Below are 17,579 nucleotides of genomic sequence, written 5' to 3' on the forward strand. Positions count from 1 at the left end.
TCTGGATTGGATGACCACCAAGGTCTCTTCCAGCTTTGACATTCTGTATTCTAAAGCCCTTTTCAGCCCATTCTTAGTCCTATAAAATAGCTGCCAGCTTTTGAAATAAAAAAATAGGCATTTTTTAAAGAATATCATGATATCACAAAGCTCTCATAGTCCATCAGGCTATTCAGTGATAGTCTAATTTGGGTACTTCAGATAGAGAGTATAAATAAGGTATATTGACCTTTATTATTTATTACAAATACCAATAATAGTGTAATAGAAGTTTAAACAATAGATGGGTGCAACTAATGGCTCTATGTAATCTAAATATATATATTGTGTTTATCATACTTATTGAATACATGTGTTTGAGAATACACGTATGTTTAAAATGTTTGGTTAATTTGGGGGTTTAACAGTCAAAATCCAAACAATCAGATCTGTACAAAAAGATTATGAAAAGCTGATGAACTGAGAAAGAAATTAAGGGTGAGACAAAATTCTTTAATAATGAAATAATTTATTTTCTTTTTCTTCTTATTATTTTAACAGTTGAACAATACAGAAGTTTACATATACACAGCAAGGTTCTCTAAAACATGTAGTTTCTAAAAATGCATGTGCTCACTGTAGTAAAAGCACCATTCTCTATGGTCTTGACCCAGGATTTACATTGGCGCGGTATTTACATTAGGAACTGAACATCTGGAAACAGAATTTCACACTCTCCCATCTGCTGCTCCCCCTATTTAGGATGTATTTACCCTTCAGAAGACATCCCCACCCCCAAATTGATGATTTTAAAGAGCAATATTACAAAGAGCACCAATTCTAGGAATAAGGGATAAAGGCAAGTTTGGTTCTTAGGCAAAATTTAAAAGAACTGCCAAAAAAAATAGAAAAACAAAAGATAAATTAAGTCTGGATGAATCTACAGATTGGCCACTTTACTGGCTCTGATTTGATGATTTTGCTAAAAGACAAAGATACTCAATTTTTTCAATCATGCAACAGCTGTTTTGAAAATAATAGTCTGGATCTTGGTAGTGCCAGTCAATTAATTGTTTTATCTTAAGTCTATGGCACAAAAAAATTCATTCATGTAATAAATACGGATAGTAAAAAAAAACCCTAAAAACTTCAAAAAAAAAAAACCAAACCAACCATGATAAATCACACTTATCACATCCCACTCAGATAGCTTAAAAAAAAAACCCTAAAAACAAACATCCTATAGTACAGAGAAGTCTAATTATGTAAAATGAGGCATCACTTTTATTTGGGGCCTATTTGGGTTCTCTCCTCCCAAGACTAAATAGGAGTAGCCAGCTACCTATCACAACTATTGGTGTATAGCTGAACAACACAAAGGATAGGCATTGCCCCACATGTTGATATACCTGCCTTTTCCCACTAGATAGTCAATGCCAAAGGGAGGGAGATGAATAGGATGTCAAAGGAGCCAAGAGGAGAAGGCAACTAGGGATTATCTACAGTATGGCTTAAAAAAAAAGAAGAAAAAGAGAGAAAGAAAGAAAGAAAGATTGAATGGGAAGAAGAAAAAAGGGGGAAAAGAAGTCTTTTCAAAATAGAGAGTACAGTGGCAAATTTGAAATTAATACCTAAATGGGGGCAGAAAGAGGAAACCCTACAGAATCCTTCATCCAGTCCTAAAATATTGTTCGATTGTTACGTCTTTCATTTGTCGATGTGGAGTGAGCACTACCCTTCTCTCAAGTACAGAGCGTATTCTTGGCCACATCTCATGGGGTCAGGGCAGAGGCAGTGGAATGCAAGTTAGAAGTTTCATTTCATTTCATTTCAAAACAAAAAACAAAAACTCGAGGTGGAGGATGAGGGGAAGTGCCAGGGAGTCCCCCCAACCAAAGTGCTAAAGTGGTTGGCCAATTGCAGAACAAGACCCTACATAATGCCCAACACTGATATACAGTATTGAAATCATTTTGGCCTGTTTAAGGACAGGCAGAAGAGTTCCCTGGTCTGCTCAAAGTGCTGTGCTCTTTGAATTGGTATCAAATTAGCAGTAACCTTGTGACTCAAGAAATTCACATGGCGTGGCTATCAGCACCTTGAAGAATTCAAGAGCTCTGCTTACCAGAAGAAAGCCTGAAATAAATACACAACGGGTGCTCAGCACTCAATACAAAGCCCCAAATAATAAAGACAATACTTTTTTGGGATGTTAAAATAGAACAGCGACATGCTACATACACATACATTACTGTAAGAATTTCATTAAGCTTATTATCTAAGTGCAAGAGTTTGGTTTGTTTGTTCCAAATAAGGACCACAAGCCTCAGTCTCACCACTTGCATTGCAATGGTGAAACCCAAGAATGCAGTGATTGGGTGCTAGTTTCAATCAACATTCACACAAAACCCACGTACGTACTTAGACGTACATACATATCTATCTGTAGGTACAACTGTCAAAGTCTTAAAGGCTGGGGGTTTACATGTTTGGCCCCTCCCCTCCCCCACCTTAACAACCCCATCTAAAAAGGTTTTCTTTTTTAATAAAAACAAAAAACAAACAAACAAAACCCCTGATGCAGCTCTTTAACAATAATGCTGGTGGATCAGTGAATTGGAGAGAAAAGGCTGGCAAATCAGTGCTACCATTTCAGCAACGTGGGGAGAATTAGCTGCCTTGGCATGAGTTGATTTACAACCAAGAGGATCACAGAGAAGAAACTCCCAGGGCTGGTCCCAATAAGTAAGGAATTGGTTACCCTGGAGCCCAGCTTGGCAAGCTAACTTTATCTTCTTAGAACTTTTGAAAGCCATGTCTAACCCTGGTGTCAGTTTGACATAAGTGCATTAATATATGTGTATAAATATACATACACGTATGTGTATAAACACATATATTTATATACTAACGTCCACATTTCTACGCAATCAAATTGAAAAGGACCAGACAAACAGTGTGAAGATCAAATAATTACTGTTTTATATTGGGACAACACATTTAATATTATTTTAACCAAAGAGACAAAAATGCAGTTTTAAATCAAAGGCACAACAACTAAAACACAGAAAATACTGGCGGCTCTCAGACGCCTTATTTCTAAATTAAACAAACAAGTACACAATTTTGTTCCCTCCCCCAATTCAGGCCCACAAGCTTCCCCTACCCCTTAAATCTACACTTCCTGATGCCTTAAAGCATCCACAACTTGGGGTTTGGACTTGTGTAGATGGTTCAAATGTAACATTTCATTAACCAACAAAATGCTTGTGAGGTCTTGCAAAGGGCATCAGAGCAGGTACCTCAAAGTGCAGGCATATCTGTACCTTTTCCAAACACATTACAGGCTGAGCTAACTCTCTTAACACTATCTTTCTGCTTGGACTCAGGAAGCAGGCTTAATAAATGCAAAAGGCATCTTACAAGTTGTATTTCAGTGCAAATCTTCTGCTGGTAATCAGAAAAAGTTCCAGCTATTTAAAAAAAAATCCTTCTTTTTTATTCCACCCTCCCACTTCCCCTTTTTTTCCCCACAAAAAAGAAAATTAAGTAGCACAGAAAAGGAAGGGGGAAAAACAAGGAGAGACTTTGGAGTTTAAGAAATCCACTAGCCCTAATTCCCATATTTTTAAAATTCATTAAAGAATCACTTTTTAAAAACAGCCTAAAAGTAATCTCATTTTATTTAGGCTGCTCATCATTTTTAGAGTCTGAGCATAAGCTCTCTCTGAATTTGTACTTTAGAGTAAATGGAATGGTTTGAGGCAGCTAGATGTATAATCAGGCTGAGTACATGTACATATAGTTAAGATTGCAGGCAAGCAAGAAAGCCCATGGTGTTTGTCTATCACTGATTAAGCTATGTAGCCCTTATCATTGTGAATCATCTACGGCATTTGGGACGGCTCTAATCACCTTGTGCCAGTTGCTGTATTTTAGTTTTATGCATCTTATGAATGGTCCAAATTCAATGAACAGATTAGCCAAAGAGGCGCAAAACATCAAGGCCTTAAGATGTTCCAAAGAAAAAGATTAAGGGGAAATTAACAGATTTTGGTGAGCAGATATCTACATACAAAGTTTCCAGAACATCTATAAAAGCATGTTGTAAGAATTTCTTCTCCATTACATTAGTTTATATAAAAATGAATAAATAGTATTTATAGATTTAATGTGTTTATGTACATATACATGTGCTCTGTTAAGCTTAAATAAAAATGCTACAAGGTGGGGGACAAAGCTGAGGAGAAACCATGGCCAAAGAGGAAAAAAAAATCAGCTTTCTAAATTAACAACCCCAAAGCCTCCATAAACAAGTTTCTGGGAGTGTCTAAAAATAATTCAACAAGGTGAGGAACTGTAGTAACATTGTACTATCCCCTTGTGTTTACTTGCAACATAGAAAGTAGCAATGTGAACTTTTCTTTTCACTAATGACAGAAGCTAGCTCAGCTAGCTCTACAGCTCAATTATTGCTGAAGGTTAAATAGGAAAATAGATTGGAACTGGACCAAATGTTGCTTTTTTTTTTTAAAAAGAGGCATAATCATTTTTGTGCTAACGGGAAATGGAGATCATCTTGTTCATCTCTGAGGTAGAAAAAAAAATTATCCCAGAGACAAGTAGTATTAAACTTTGAGGAAAAATAAATGTGTGTCTTGGGACAGCACTGTTCAGTGATAACATGGTGCAATCCCCAGAACGTGAGATGGGGATAGATTGTACCATTTAGTTGGTGAGAAAAACATTCAAGAAACTTGATGAGTTGTGTAACCTCGAAGACACGCTGTCGAGTCGAGGTGCCTGGTTTTAAAGCAAGAGATACTATACTGCCCAAGGCTACACACGGGTCTGGAGAAATTAATGTGCAGTATTAGGGTTAAGTTTTCAGAGGATTAGGGATTTTTTTCCTAGCATTCCCAGGAAAACCTGGGGTGAGGCACACAGTTAAGCGCTCTTAAATGCTCTTTTCAAAGCTTACTTCATAGTTCTGAGATTAGGATCTCAACTTGAAAAGTTTGGTTCCTTCAGGTTTTTTTGAACAGAAGTCACAATTGGACAATTTTGCTAGACAAGATACATAAACATAGCAAACAAAAATCTAAGATAGGTCGAGAAGACTAAGTGATGACAATAAGGAAAAGGGGAAATTACTGAGATTTGGAAGTTGGCTCTAAGTCTAAATATTCTTGGATGTTTCAAAATTTGGTTGGAATGTACAGTCTCACAGAGATGAATTTTTATGGACAGAAAGAGAAGCTAGTGGATGCAATCAGATGTGTGCTCCAGAGAGTAGCTTTGTAAACCCACGACCCTATGCACTGTTTCTTGAAAACTTAGGCAAAGCTGATTTGGGTAAAGGTGGTGGAACATTGAAATTTACGTGCAAGGGAATTGTGGGAAGGTCCAATACACTACCTAATAAGATCCAAGAGGGAAAACCATAAGGAAGGCAGCCACTGCTAGAGCCGTCTCTTATAGACTGAGACAAGTCTTGTGATTGTCCTGTAGCTTTATTCTCTTAATGCTTGAGCTCGAGTAGCCCTCATCACTGCACAGGCTCTGCATGCTCCCTCTCTCATCCGAGTCACTCACGCTGCTGCTGCTCCAGTCCAGATCACCTGTGAGATAGTCTGTGCTTTCAACATCAACGTCAATTTCTTCTATAAAGAAGAGCAAAAGGGAGAGTTGAGGGAATTCACAATTGCACCAGAGTAGACAATACAATGGCAGATACTCCAAGGAAGGCAAAAATAGATTTTCCCTCCCTCAATGTATCTGGGGAATTGAAGGGAAAAAAGTGATTGTTTCCTGAATCTACTTTAGCCACTGCTTAAAATCTTCCAAGGAATGCCAGTTCTCCATTTCAATTTAGGCTGCATCACTCAGATGAGGTAACATGGTTATTACTGAAGGAGTCTTCGATTTGGAGTCAAAGGAGCCTTGTTTGAATTTTGGCTCTGACACTTCCTAGCTGTGTGAATCCAGAGAGGTCACTGAATTTCCTTCTGAGCCTCAGGCTTTTCATCTCTTAAATGAGGGGAAATACTTACACCTGCACTACCTACTTTACAGAGCAGTTAAGGGAAGTGATTTGTAAATATTAAAAGAAATATGTAGATAGGAGTTCATATTAGTATTTCTATGAATTACTTTGTGCTACTTTGTAGTGTATTGAAAAGGGGAAATATGGATCTGGAAGAGCAAAGGAAAGATATTTCAAAATAAAAACTCATTCACTGAAAAGAAGTTCTCACCTCTGTCTGAGTCAGAGCGTTCTGAGCAGACTGTAGAGCCTATGCTATCCATTCTTATTCTCTCAATGCCCAACTTCTCCAACTGCCTTTTCAGGTGCCGCTGTTCTCGCTGTAACTGGTCTATTTGGTGTACTGCTTTTCTGTCACAGTCTTCAAGCTTCTGCAGATTAAAGAATTTTTCAGAAGGATCCTTAGTTTAGGCTTATAAACCAGTAATTAACTACTATGAATCTGTTTCTCATTCCTAAAACACAGTCATGTCCCTTTTTGAGGCTTTTTGGTGCCTCAACTTTAACTTATCTCAGAAAGGAAGTTCATTGGGCAGCCACTGTTATCATCCTTTAATTTCTAAGGCAATAATACTCATTTTCTAATAGGGACCCCCAGCTTTAGATCACAAAGGAATCATAAATTCCTTATAGTTCATTTTAAAATTGAAGAAGCCAAGGCCCAGCCAGAAGGGTTAGGTGACTTTTCTGAAGTCACCCACACAGGCAATGAGGGTAAGTAAGAGACTTGAAGACAAGGGCCTGGGACTATTTGCACTGCCCTAGCCACCACCTCCCTGAAAAAAATGTGATCTAGTACCTCATCATGCTAGCTTTGCTGTCAGGGATGCCCCAAGTCCTGGCACCTATGTCTAGAGGAAGACATTGAATTTTTAAGCCTCACAATATTTGAAGGGCTTTTTTAGATGCTTGATGTTAAAGGGTGTTGAGAAATATTCCCTCACTTTAAAGTCATTTCTACTCACCATCTCTCCCTTGGTTACAGAGATATTATTTATGTCATTTTAAGTATCAAATTAACTTCTTTTAAAGTCCATACATAATAACAGTTCTTTTTAAACCATTATTTTAATCACCTGGCATAAAAGCTCAAACAACATTTACATGTCCAGGGTTTATTTATTCATTTTAGCATATCCCTCTCCACCCCACTCTACCTGCCTCCCTTCCCCGCCCCCCCCCTGCCCATTACTATGTTCCTTTGCCACCCAGAACTATATCCTCTAGAGCAGGAAATCGAATTCAAATAGAAACAGGGGCCATTAAACCATAATAAAGATTTCTATGAATAGCATATTGACTCAGAAAACCACATATATATTTCTTCATTACTATGTCAAAATGTTAAAATCCAATAGGAAATATATTTTAATGTGAATTGGGCTTCACTTGGGAGTGTTGTGGGTCACATGTTTGACACCTCTGTTTTAGAGCAGAAAAATTTTAAAAGATGGTGTCTTTTCCCAGAGTCATCTTAGATATATCAACCAGAAGTCTAAACAGTATTTATCCTACTAAGAAAGTAAATCATTATAAAAGTGCTTTAAACAAGAATCTTGACTACTGAGACATGGAATAAAATGAATATAATATTACTCACAAACTATTTGTTAACAAGCAGTCCCATTCTTTATACTCAAGAAAAGTTCTTACTGGGCAGTTAGAAATTCAAGGAAGGAAGCCATATGTACACTCACTTTTATATGTAATTTTGCTTTTGTTAATAAGCTTAAAGTAGTGTGACGATTCGACTCAGGTCCAAGCGGTACTAGCCCCTTCAGCTTCTCAAGGCACAAGCGAAGGTGGGCCCGCCTACAATTCAAAAAGGCACATTTGCACTTCAGAATTCAAAATCAAGCAGGACAATTCAGTAAAAATAAACAGTAATAGGGCAAGATATCTTTTCAAGACATCATTGGTAGCGATTTTGACAAAATTATCTTTTCTTATCAGATGACTGAATAAAAACCAGAGCACTGGGTATCTTGTATATAGTGTGAAAACTCATAACACTGGTAATTTTTTGGTGGTAATATGGTGCTTAGCATTTGTTCCTATAGGCCAGTGATGGCAAACCTTTCAGAGATGGAATACTGGCCCCACCCCCACCCCCCTCAGACTGAGTGCTATGCCTGACCCATCAAGAGACCACATGCTGTGCCTCTCTCCAACACCGAGTGCATGGGGTGGGGGTAGGGGGCAGGGAGAATGGCCATGTGCCCACAGAGAGTGCTCTGTGTGCTTTGGCATCTGTGCCATAGGTTTGCCATTGCTGCCATAGGCTATAATAGATCACAGTTATTAGGAGTTATGTTTCTGGAACTATTTTATCAAAAGTTCACACAAATTTGGATAATAACAAGATGTTCTGTGGCCAAAATCCTACTCAATTTGTCTTTGATAAATACTTTTTAATTTTAAATCCTTACCTTCTATTTTAGAATCTGGCAGAAGAGGGAAATGGGCTAGGTAACTGGGGTTAAGTGGCTTGCCCAGAGTCACACAGCTAGGAAGTATCTGAGGCCAGACTTGAACTTAGGACCTCCCATCTCTAGGGCTTGGCTCTCTATCCACCTAAGCCACCTAGCTGCCTCGACATAAACTTTTAAACAGACACTGACAAGTCTCCTATTAGGATTAGAAGAAGTACTTTATTATATAATCAATCAATTAAGCAACGGTATTTATTAAATTTCCATTCTGTGCCAGCCACAAGATGCAAATCACAAAATAATCCCTTATACAATAAATATTCTAACAGGGAAGACAAGGAAATAAGCAATTACAGAGAGCAAAAGTACAAAGAAATATACAAAGTAGTTAAGTATCAGTTAGTCTGAGGAGGCACTAGGGATTGGAAAAATTAGGAAGGAAAGGTTTCATGCAGAAGATGGTACTTGAGTTGCATCTTCAAGGAAGAAATGGACTCTATGAGGCTGAAGAAAGGAAGGGACTCATTCCAGGAATCTGAGATATGCAGTGCAAAAGCATAGAGATGGGAGATGGAGTGTTAAGGGAGATGAACAAAGAGAAAGCCAGTTTGGCTGTTCCCAGAGTGCAAGAAGGGAAGTAATAAACAATGAGCCTGGGAAGAGAGGTGAAGGCTAGATTGTAAAAAGAATAAAAATCTAAACTGAGGGGTTTATATTTTATTGTAGAAACAACAGGAAACTACTGGAAATGGCTAAGTGGAGAAGTCATATGACCAGACCTATGTTTTAGGGGAATTCTTTGGCAGCAGTTTGCAGGATGGACTGATATTGGGAGTGGATTGAGATAGGGAGAGGGGCCAAGTTGTCAGAATAAGAAGTGGTTGGATACCAGAACGTTGTGGAGATAGATAAGGCAAAATTTAGCAAATGAACAGAGATGGGGTAAGAGATTCTGAAGAAACCAAGATACTGAGGTTACAGACCTGGGGGAATCAAGATGGTAGTGCCCTCAACAGAAATAATAAAAGTCTTGAAGAGTGAAATATAATGGGTTGAGTTTAAGATGTCTCTAAGACATCCAGCTTGAAATGTCTAACAGGTAAAAAAATGTTAATGCCAGATTGAGCCTGGAAATGAACATTTAGTTCTGGGATTTATCTACATAAATAGAAAAGTTAAACTCATGATACAGAGCACATAGGGAGAAAATAGAAGAGACCCAAGACAAAACTTTGGGGGATGCCCAGTTAAGGGTCATCATATGGATGATGAGCCAGCAAAAGAGACTGAGAAACAGTGGGTAGGTAATAGGGGGCAAACTGGAAAAGAGTAGTGTAACAAAAATCCAGAGAGAAAAAGAGTATTTAGGAGGAAAAGGTAAGTCAACAGTGTCAAATGCAGAATACAGGTGGAGAAGGATTGACCAATAGACTTGGCAGTAAAGAGATCATTAGTAGCTTTGGAAAGAGTAGTTTCAGTTGAGAGATGAGAGACTGGAAGCCAGGATGTGGGCTGGGGATCAAGAAGTAACTGAGAAGTAACTATAAACAGTTTTTTACAAGTAGTTTGGTTGAGGAGAGGAGAGATATAGTCTGATAGATTAAGGGAAATGGTAGAGTCCAGTGAAGGTTGTTTTTTAAAGAATGGAGGAGACTTGAATGCATTTGAAGGTGATTAGTAGTAACAGAACTAGTTGACAGAAAAAGATTAAAGATTTGAGAGGGAGGATGACTATGCATATACTGGGCTGGAAAAGGATGGAATCAAGTATACAGACAGATGGGGGTTGATTGGGGAGGGGGAAGGCCATTTCTTTGTCAGACCCTGGGGGAAGGAAGAGAGGGGGAGCTTGATAGTAAGGGGTTTTGAGATGAAGAGAATGTGGGAAGAGGAAGCTTATGGGGAAGAAGTTCTCCTTGAATGGTCTCAATTTTCTCAGTAAAATAACAAGCAAGCTCTTCAAATTAGGGTTTAGAGGGGGGTTTAAAGAGAGAAGGGAAGGTTTGGAAAAGCTCGTGTGGGAAGAGAGATAGGGAATCAATTAGGGAGAAATAAAAGGACTGCCTTGATGCAATGAGGTCCCAATTGGGGTTGGGTAACATGAATTTATAATATAACCAGGCAGCACAGTTGTGAGACTTCCTTCAGCTGTGTTCAATAGCTCTTGAGTAGGAGTGGAAAAGGTAGATGGTGGGAGGTGGCCAAGGTTGGGCAAGAGAAAACAATTGACAGGAAAAGGTCATAATATAGATAGGAGACAGCCTAATATAACTACATTCCAAGCTACTGAGTTTAACTAAAGAAAACCGGGGAGCTGTGGAGAAGACTGAATAAGGAACAGAATTTTTTTTAAAGTATTAGGCAAGAAGAGTTTACTAACATGTAGTTTGTGGTTCACAAGTATCCTTTAGGTTTCTCTGAAATAACTGATACCTTGATTTATTATACCAAAATTTAACAATCATTCCAATATAGTTTCTATGGATAAAAATAAGGCTCTATAAGGGAAAAAACTACCATGATTTACCTTTTCTTTAGAACATAGCTCAATTGTACCTCCTCAATAAGGCCTCCTAAGACCTAATTACTTCTTCCTCTGAACTCACACCTATATTACTGATAATACTCATTTGGCAAGACAGAAAACCTGTGACATCTGATATAGCCTTAGTTTTTCAAGTCATTATTTCTCCAACTAGATAATAAGCTCTTTGAAGGCAAGGATAGTATCATGAATGTCTTCTTGTCACAACATTAGTAATCATTTTGTGTTAATATTGCTTGCAAATAATTGATGATTTAATGAGATGAAAGACCATTATAAAGAATCAGAAGAGAGATAAAGATTCTTAACAGCTCCAGATGACAGAAGTAGGACTTATGGTAGAAAGTTACAAGAGGGCATTTTCATTCAACATAAAGTAAAATTAAGGATATGAGCTTGTTCAAAAATGAAATAAGATTGCCTCACATGACATTAAGGGTCTCTTCACTGGAAGTGTCAAAGCAGAAGCTACATCATCCCCTTATAAGAATCATATAAAGAGATTACAATATAGGATAGGCTAAACATAATGATCTTTTAGGTTCCTTCCAACTTTAAAACCCTAAACTATCTATGGGTACAAGCATAACTGTCTAAATTCCAGGACTTCAGATTCACAGCAAACTATAAGTAATTTAACTATGGGCAAAGTCAAATACATTAAAGCATGGTTTCCCCTTTTGGGTTTTTTCCCTCTTGACATTCTTGTGGCAGGAAGAAAAGGTATTATAAAAGGTCTGCCAAAAAGGAGAGGGAATCTTTAGAGAAGTGCCAAATGGTCAGTATGCTTGACTCTTACATAGGAGATTAGTTCTTCTACCTCTTCATGACTCGAGGATTTTCACTTAATTGTGGATCATATAAGTATTGTATTAGGCTTTCAGGGATATCAGTATCTGAACAGAGACTATCATCCATATTTTCCTTTGATGCTGAACCAAATTAGACCCTATTCAAATGGAGGGAAAGGGAGTGCACTATCATCAAAACAGTCCTTCTATAATATTTCCTAATCACTAGGCTTTCTTAGAAGATAATATGAAATAGGTTTAAAAAGGAGTTAGTATAAAATACAGATAATAATTTCAGAACTCGTTGGGAGAACCATTTCTAGAACTCTAAGGATCACAAATCAACCAAGATAGCTATTATTATTCAACATAGATCTAGTAAAAATATATTAAACTTATCAATGAACAAAACAAGATTAATTCCCTCTTCTGTATGTCTGTCTTTCTCTCTGGTAAAGTAACTCCAGGGAAGGGTACAAATGGTAATCCTTCACAAATTGACTTTGCATTCATGAAAATTCTCTAGGGGGAATAAGATTTTTCTAGCCTCATGATATTTTACAAACATCTGTAGCAAAGATTCTTTACCTGCTATTTAGAAAGGTAAGTTTAATTATTCTAAATATACCTTTGGCTTGTAATAGTCTTCTTCATGGACAATCTGCCTTTGAACTGAACTATAAATTAGCAATTAGAAAAAACAAACATAACCCACATCTTGGCCTTTTTTTGTCCAGCCCTCTATTTCAATAGTATGGAGAACTCAGTGTGGAAACTCTCTTGACTGAGGTCTAGTTTAGATCTAGAGTTAAAAAGGGACCTCAGATAAGGCTATCTAGTCTAACCTCTTCTTATTACAAATGATGACCCTAAGGCCAGAGTAGCCATTAAATGATTTTCTCAAGGTCATGAAAGTAATAAGACCAGTGGCAGGATTTGAATCTAGGTCTCCCCTGACTTCAGGGATAATGACTGGGGACAATTCAGTCCAATCACTAGAAAATGATGATTCAGTGACTTCTCTAAAACTAAGCTTTTGTTTTGGCAGAGTATATTTGTGTGTTTTCTGTAGGAAGCATGGAGCAAACACTAAAAGAATGTCAAAATTTTGAGTTGATTTCTTTTTTCATATCTTCCATATCTGTGTGACAGGTATAACATTACAGTTTGGGCAGATTATTGAGTAGGGAATTCTTTCAAACTTGTTTCTGTTTGTAGAAGGGTGATTACTGCTAGGGAAATGAAGATAATTAAAGCAATTTAATATTTCTTTTTAAGTCAGTTGGGAATTGAACTGCATTTTACTAGGCAGATGAGAATTGCAGGCTGTTATTCTAAAAAGGAGATTGAATTCTTTGGGAATTAAAAGATTTAAGGGAATGTCTGACCTATTTCTAGGGAAGTACAAATCTTGTTTATGCAAAAGGAACTTCATTTTAATCATAAAAAACTGAAATAAAGGCTAATATGTGCAAGAGGAAAGATTTCTTCATGGTTACTGATAGGAAAAAAAGAACAATTAGAAGCAAAATTAAACTACTCAGAGTAAAGGCTCAAATACACTCTTAACTTCTACTTTTGTGTTCCAGGGAGCAAGATTTGCCACTTGAGTATAGAAACAAGCATGACAATATTCTGTTACATACAGTTCTGGTGGATGTTAAAGAGTCAGAAGGGAAGTTAGGGATTATTTTAGTCTGTCCTTCCATCCCATACATCAATAAACAATAAATAAATACATATAAGATGCTCAACAAGTCATCTTGTTTCCACTTGAATTAAGGAATTAAGTACTCATTCCTCATGAAATCATCCTACTGGATAACTCAAATTGTTAGCAAGTATTTCCAATTAATATTAAGCCAAAAATTTGCCACCTATAACTTCTACCCATTGTTACTACTTCTTTCCCCTGGAGCCACAAAAGCAAGTATTATCCCTTTTCACAGTAGTCATTCAAATATTTGACATTAGCTATCTCTTCTCCTGGAACACCATCCCTAATTCCTGCAACTATTATTCCCCATATGTCATGGTCTCTAAATACTCAGTTTTGAATCAGGATCATAAATTTAGCATTAGGGTTAGGGTTATGAACTATCAACTAGTCTAACCACAAAAGACAAGGAAATTGAGCCTCAGAGAAGTGAAGTGACTTGCCCAAGATCACATGAGTACAACACAAGGCTAAGATTTGAATCTGAATCCTCTACCTCCAAATCCAGTTTTCCCCATGACATCATTACTATCTTCATCCAGATGACCTTATTCTATTTATGATCAATTTAAGAATGTGTTCTTTATGATATAGGATCTAGAATTAGATTTATAAATGTATAGTATAGTAAGTATATAGGACTATTACTTCTCTTGATCTGGATGCCAGACCTCTAATAATGCAGACATGGATCCTATTTATTTTGATTGTTTGCACACACTATTGGTTCATGTTGAGATTTCAGTCAACTTCAACCCAATAGGCCTGTTGACACGGTCAGTGAACAGAATTTCCATTGAAGCTCCTTTCTTATATACACATGTTACATTGTGCATTGTAGTTATTACCTATGTATTCTATTTCCCTATTACACTATATCTCCAAGAGGGTAGAGACCATGACTTACATCTTTGTGGCTCTCCTGGAACTTATCACAGTGCTCTGCACATAGCAGGTATTTGATAAAATGTTTGCTAAACTAAATTTAGGTTAACTTTAACTTCTTATCCTTGAAGAATTCATGATACATTTACAAGGGAAAACATTAAAGAAATGAAATGCAGTGTTATTCAAAGGAAGAAAATGCAGAAAGTGTAAAAGATCAATTCTCCTTAACAAATTGTTTATTATTAAAAGCTTATTATGTAGAATGTCTCTACAAAGGCCTACTCTAACATCCCATTATGAAGTGAAGGTCACTGTGGATTCATGAAAGCTATATAAGGGATATAAGCTTTGGTAGGTCCTGTTATGCTAGAAAATCTTCAAATATAGATTTAGTAATGAATGGCTTATTATTGGAGGATCAGCTTATCAGACTTCTTCAATCATAGTAACTCCAAAGATCATCTACCAAGTGAAAGAAAGTAATCTGCATCAATGGAAGGAGTATCTATATAAAGGAAATCATAGATCTTTTAAGTACTGAAATAAATAATAGTTACGGGGGCCCATAAAAAAGAAAAATCACCAGAGTTCCTGTCCTAAGAGTTTAAGATCTAGGAGGTTATATAATATGTATATAAATGACTATAATGCAAAGTAAAATGCAGAAAGGGCCTAGGAGAGACCAAAATGATAGAAATCTGAGAACTGGACAAGAGGGATTACTACCTAGCTAGTTCTCTCTCCCTTCTCCCCTGCAATATTGATTCATTGAGTGAAAGGATGTGGCTGTGGGTGACAGATGAGAACATTTATATCTTTAAATCTTCCTTTCTGAAATGAACAATTGGAATTCCACTATATTTATACTGTATTTTCATCCATTAACTTTATCAGGGGATAATTTTACTAGAATAGATGGGTCTAGGGAGGCTGGTAAAAGTCCAAATCTCAAATGTAGTCTTAAGGTATTTTATTATAGTGAAAATGCTAGTTTATAATATAACTAGTAAAGCTCTTATCTTTTGTTTTAGAATTCATACTAAGTATCAGTTCCAGAGCAGGAGAGTAAGAGCTAGGCAATGGAGGTTAAGTGACTTACCCAGGGCAAGTCTAGGAAGTGTCTGAAGCCATATTTGAACCCAAGACTTCCTATCTCCAGGCCTGGTTCTCTGTCTCTACTGAGCAACCTAGCTACTCCTAAAAGTCAGTAATTAGGCCCAAATTTGCCATATCAATGCCTCCTGTGCACCCAGGGACACTAAGTCAAATGGAACAACAGATGTAGAATTTAAAGAAATGTTTAAAAAGGTATTTTCCTAAAAGAGGAGAAGAAAAAAGAAAAGGTCACATACTATATAATTCCATTGCATATCATGTTTCCATGTTTCATGCCAGCCGCAAGGGAAAATTCTGCCATATGAGGCATTCCTTTTAACCAGGCTTCAAACTATAGATATAGGCAGGAGGGCAGAGAAAATTACCAACTGGTAGCTGAATATGGCATTCCTTATTTAAGTCTTCTGACTCTTTCACTGACACTATGATTATGTTGTCTCCTCAGGGTGACAAATTTGGAAGTTTGGGAATGGGTAAGTCAAAGAGGCTAGACTAGATCACAGCTAGGCAATGAATGCCATTAACTGAGGGTACTATATCCTGTCATCCGAATCCAGGCAAAACAATTTAGCCCACATATGGAGTTACATTTTTCATCTCTGTCGTTCCCCAAAGTATTTCTTGACTTGACCAAAGTGTTGACTGTGAGAGGAGTCTCATTGGTTTGCCAAGCCAGGCCTTATTATGTTTTTGGTTCATTAGGAGGTACACACTCTTGGTAAACAGTCATTTGTACCTTCTTTGGTTTAAGAATCAAGAATGAGTGACCCAGTGGGTAGAAAGAGGGTGCAGTATAATTCCAGTGATAGCCCATCCTTGAAGAAATGTATAATTGGAAAAGGAAGTGAGTTGGCAGTGTGGTAACAGCAGGAAATAGATATTTAAGTTTTACAATGGATCCACAAAAGATAAAAAAAGGAGCTCAAACTTCTTTTTGGTTGGATCTCCTATGGAGGATCTATTGGAGAACAAAGACAAAGAAACTGAAACAATGAGGAAGCATCAACAAGTTACATTATATTCTGATAGAGACAATACCCTGCATGGATAAGATCACAGATCCACTGAAGTAGCATTTAAATCAAAGATCCCCTGTTATTAAAGTCTGGAAGTTATAGGTGAGGCATTGAAAGTAGTTATAGGATTAAAGCAAGGCATAGTCATTGGTACATAACAGCTATCTAAGTAATCAAATAAGTTGGTTGAGGGCCTGAAATACAGTTAGCCTTTTGACATCTCTGAGTCATTACATATTTCCAACAATGGCTTCATTTCAAAAACTTTCAGACATCTCCATAAAACTTGTTACAGTAAAATAATCTTATTCACCTCCTCAAATATTTAATATTTCAATGTATTACTCTATATGGTTTATTAGATATGTTTTTACATACTTGTCTCTCCTGTGTTTATATATATTTCCTATTTATCCCATTTTCTCCAATGACAAAGTTCTTCAATGATAAAAGCCCAAGTTTTGTTTCCTTTTAACTTCTTCATGGCCTAATAACAATATTCTACATATTATAGATATTAAAGTAATATGGTTGATCAAGGGAATATCATCTATTACCTTTGAGGATTTTCACCCTTTAGAGTGCTCCTGAAAATTTTCTTTTTTTAATGAAGAACTCAAACCCCAATAAGAGTAAATCTAAGATCAGTATCGGAATAATTGCTGCCAGAGGTGGAAAAAATGCTACCTTAAGTTATATGAGGAACGCTCAAACTGAGTTTCTCAAGGTGGCAAAAATTTCCTGACATTAAATTTCCAGCTAATTATAAAAGTTAACTCTTGTGGCTAATTATACAACGTTTTAAGTATAGTTTAATATTTGGGGATTGGACTAAAAATTGGACTAAAAACTAAAAAAAAACTGGGTATAAGTGTATGTGAATTTGTGACTGTTTTCCTTGTTCTGTCCCTCCCCAGGTCAAATGAGGGAAAAGCTGCAAATACTAAAGAAGAAAGTTATCATCTTAGTAGTTATGTAGTTTTTCACGGCAAAATTGATGTTCTCAAAAGATACTGGTTATCTCAAAAGTCCATATTGTGATCAATAAG

The 17,579-nt window shown here is 36.9% G+C and overlaps 1 protein-coding gene across 2 annotated transcripts in view; it reads right to left on the reverse strand.

The window, feature by feature from the left end:
• Positions 1–488: 488 nt before the first annotated feature.
• MXD1 (MAX dimerization protein 1) overlaps positions 489–17,579 on the reverse strand; it is a 30,025-nt gene continuing 12,934 nt past the window's right edge. For both annotated transcript variants that reach the window (XM_001381727.4, XM_007476310.3), the window contains exons 4-6: positions 7,723–7,837; positions 6,237–6,396; positions 489–5,642 (exon numbers count right to left, since the gene is read on the reverse strand). In XM_001381727.4, coding sequence (XP_001381764.1) covers positions 5,455–5,642; positions 6,237–6,396; positions 7,723–7,837 — 463 coding nt within the window. In that variant the 3' untranslated portion in view covers positions 489–5,454. The remainder of the gene's footprint in view (positions 5,643–6,236; positions 6,397–7,722; positions 7,838–17,579) is intronic.

Source organism: Monodelphis domestica, chromosome 1 (genome assembly GCF_027887165.1).
Source record: "Monodelphis domestica isolate mMonDom1 chromosome 1, mMonDom1.pri, whole genome shotgun sequence".
Lineage (NCBI taxonomy): Eukaryota > Metazoa > Chordata > Mammalia > Didelphimorphia > Didelphidae > Monodelphis > Monodelphis domestica.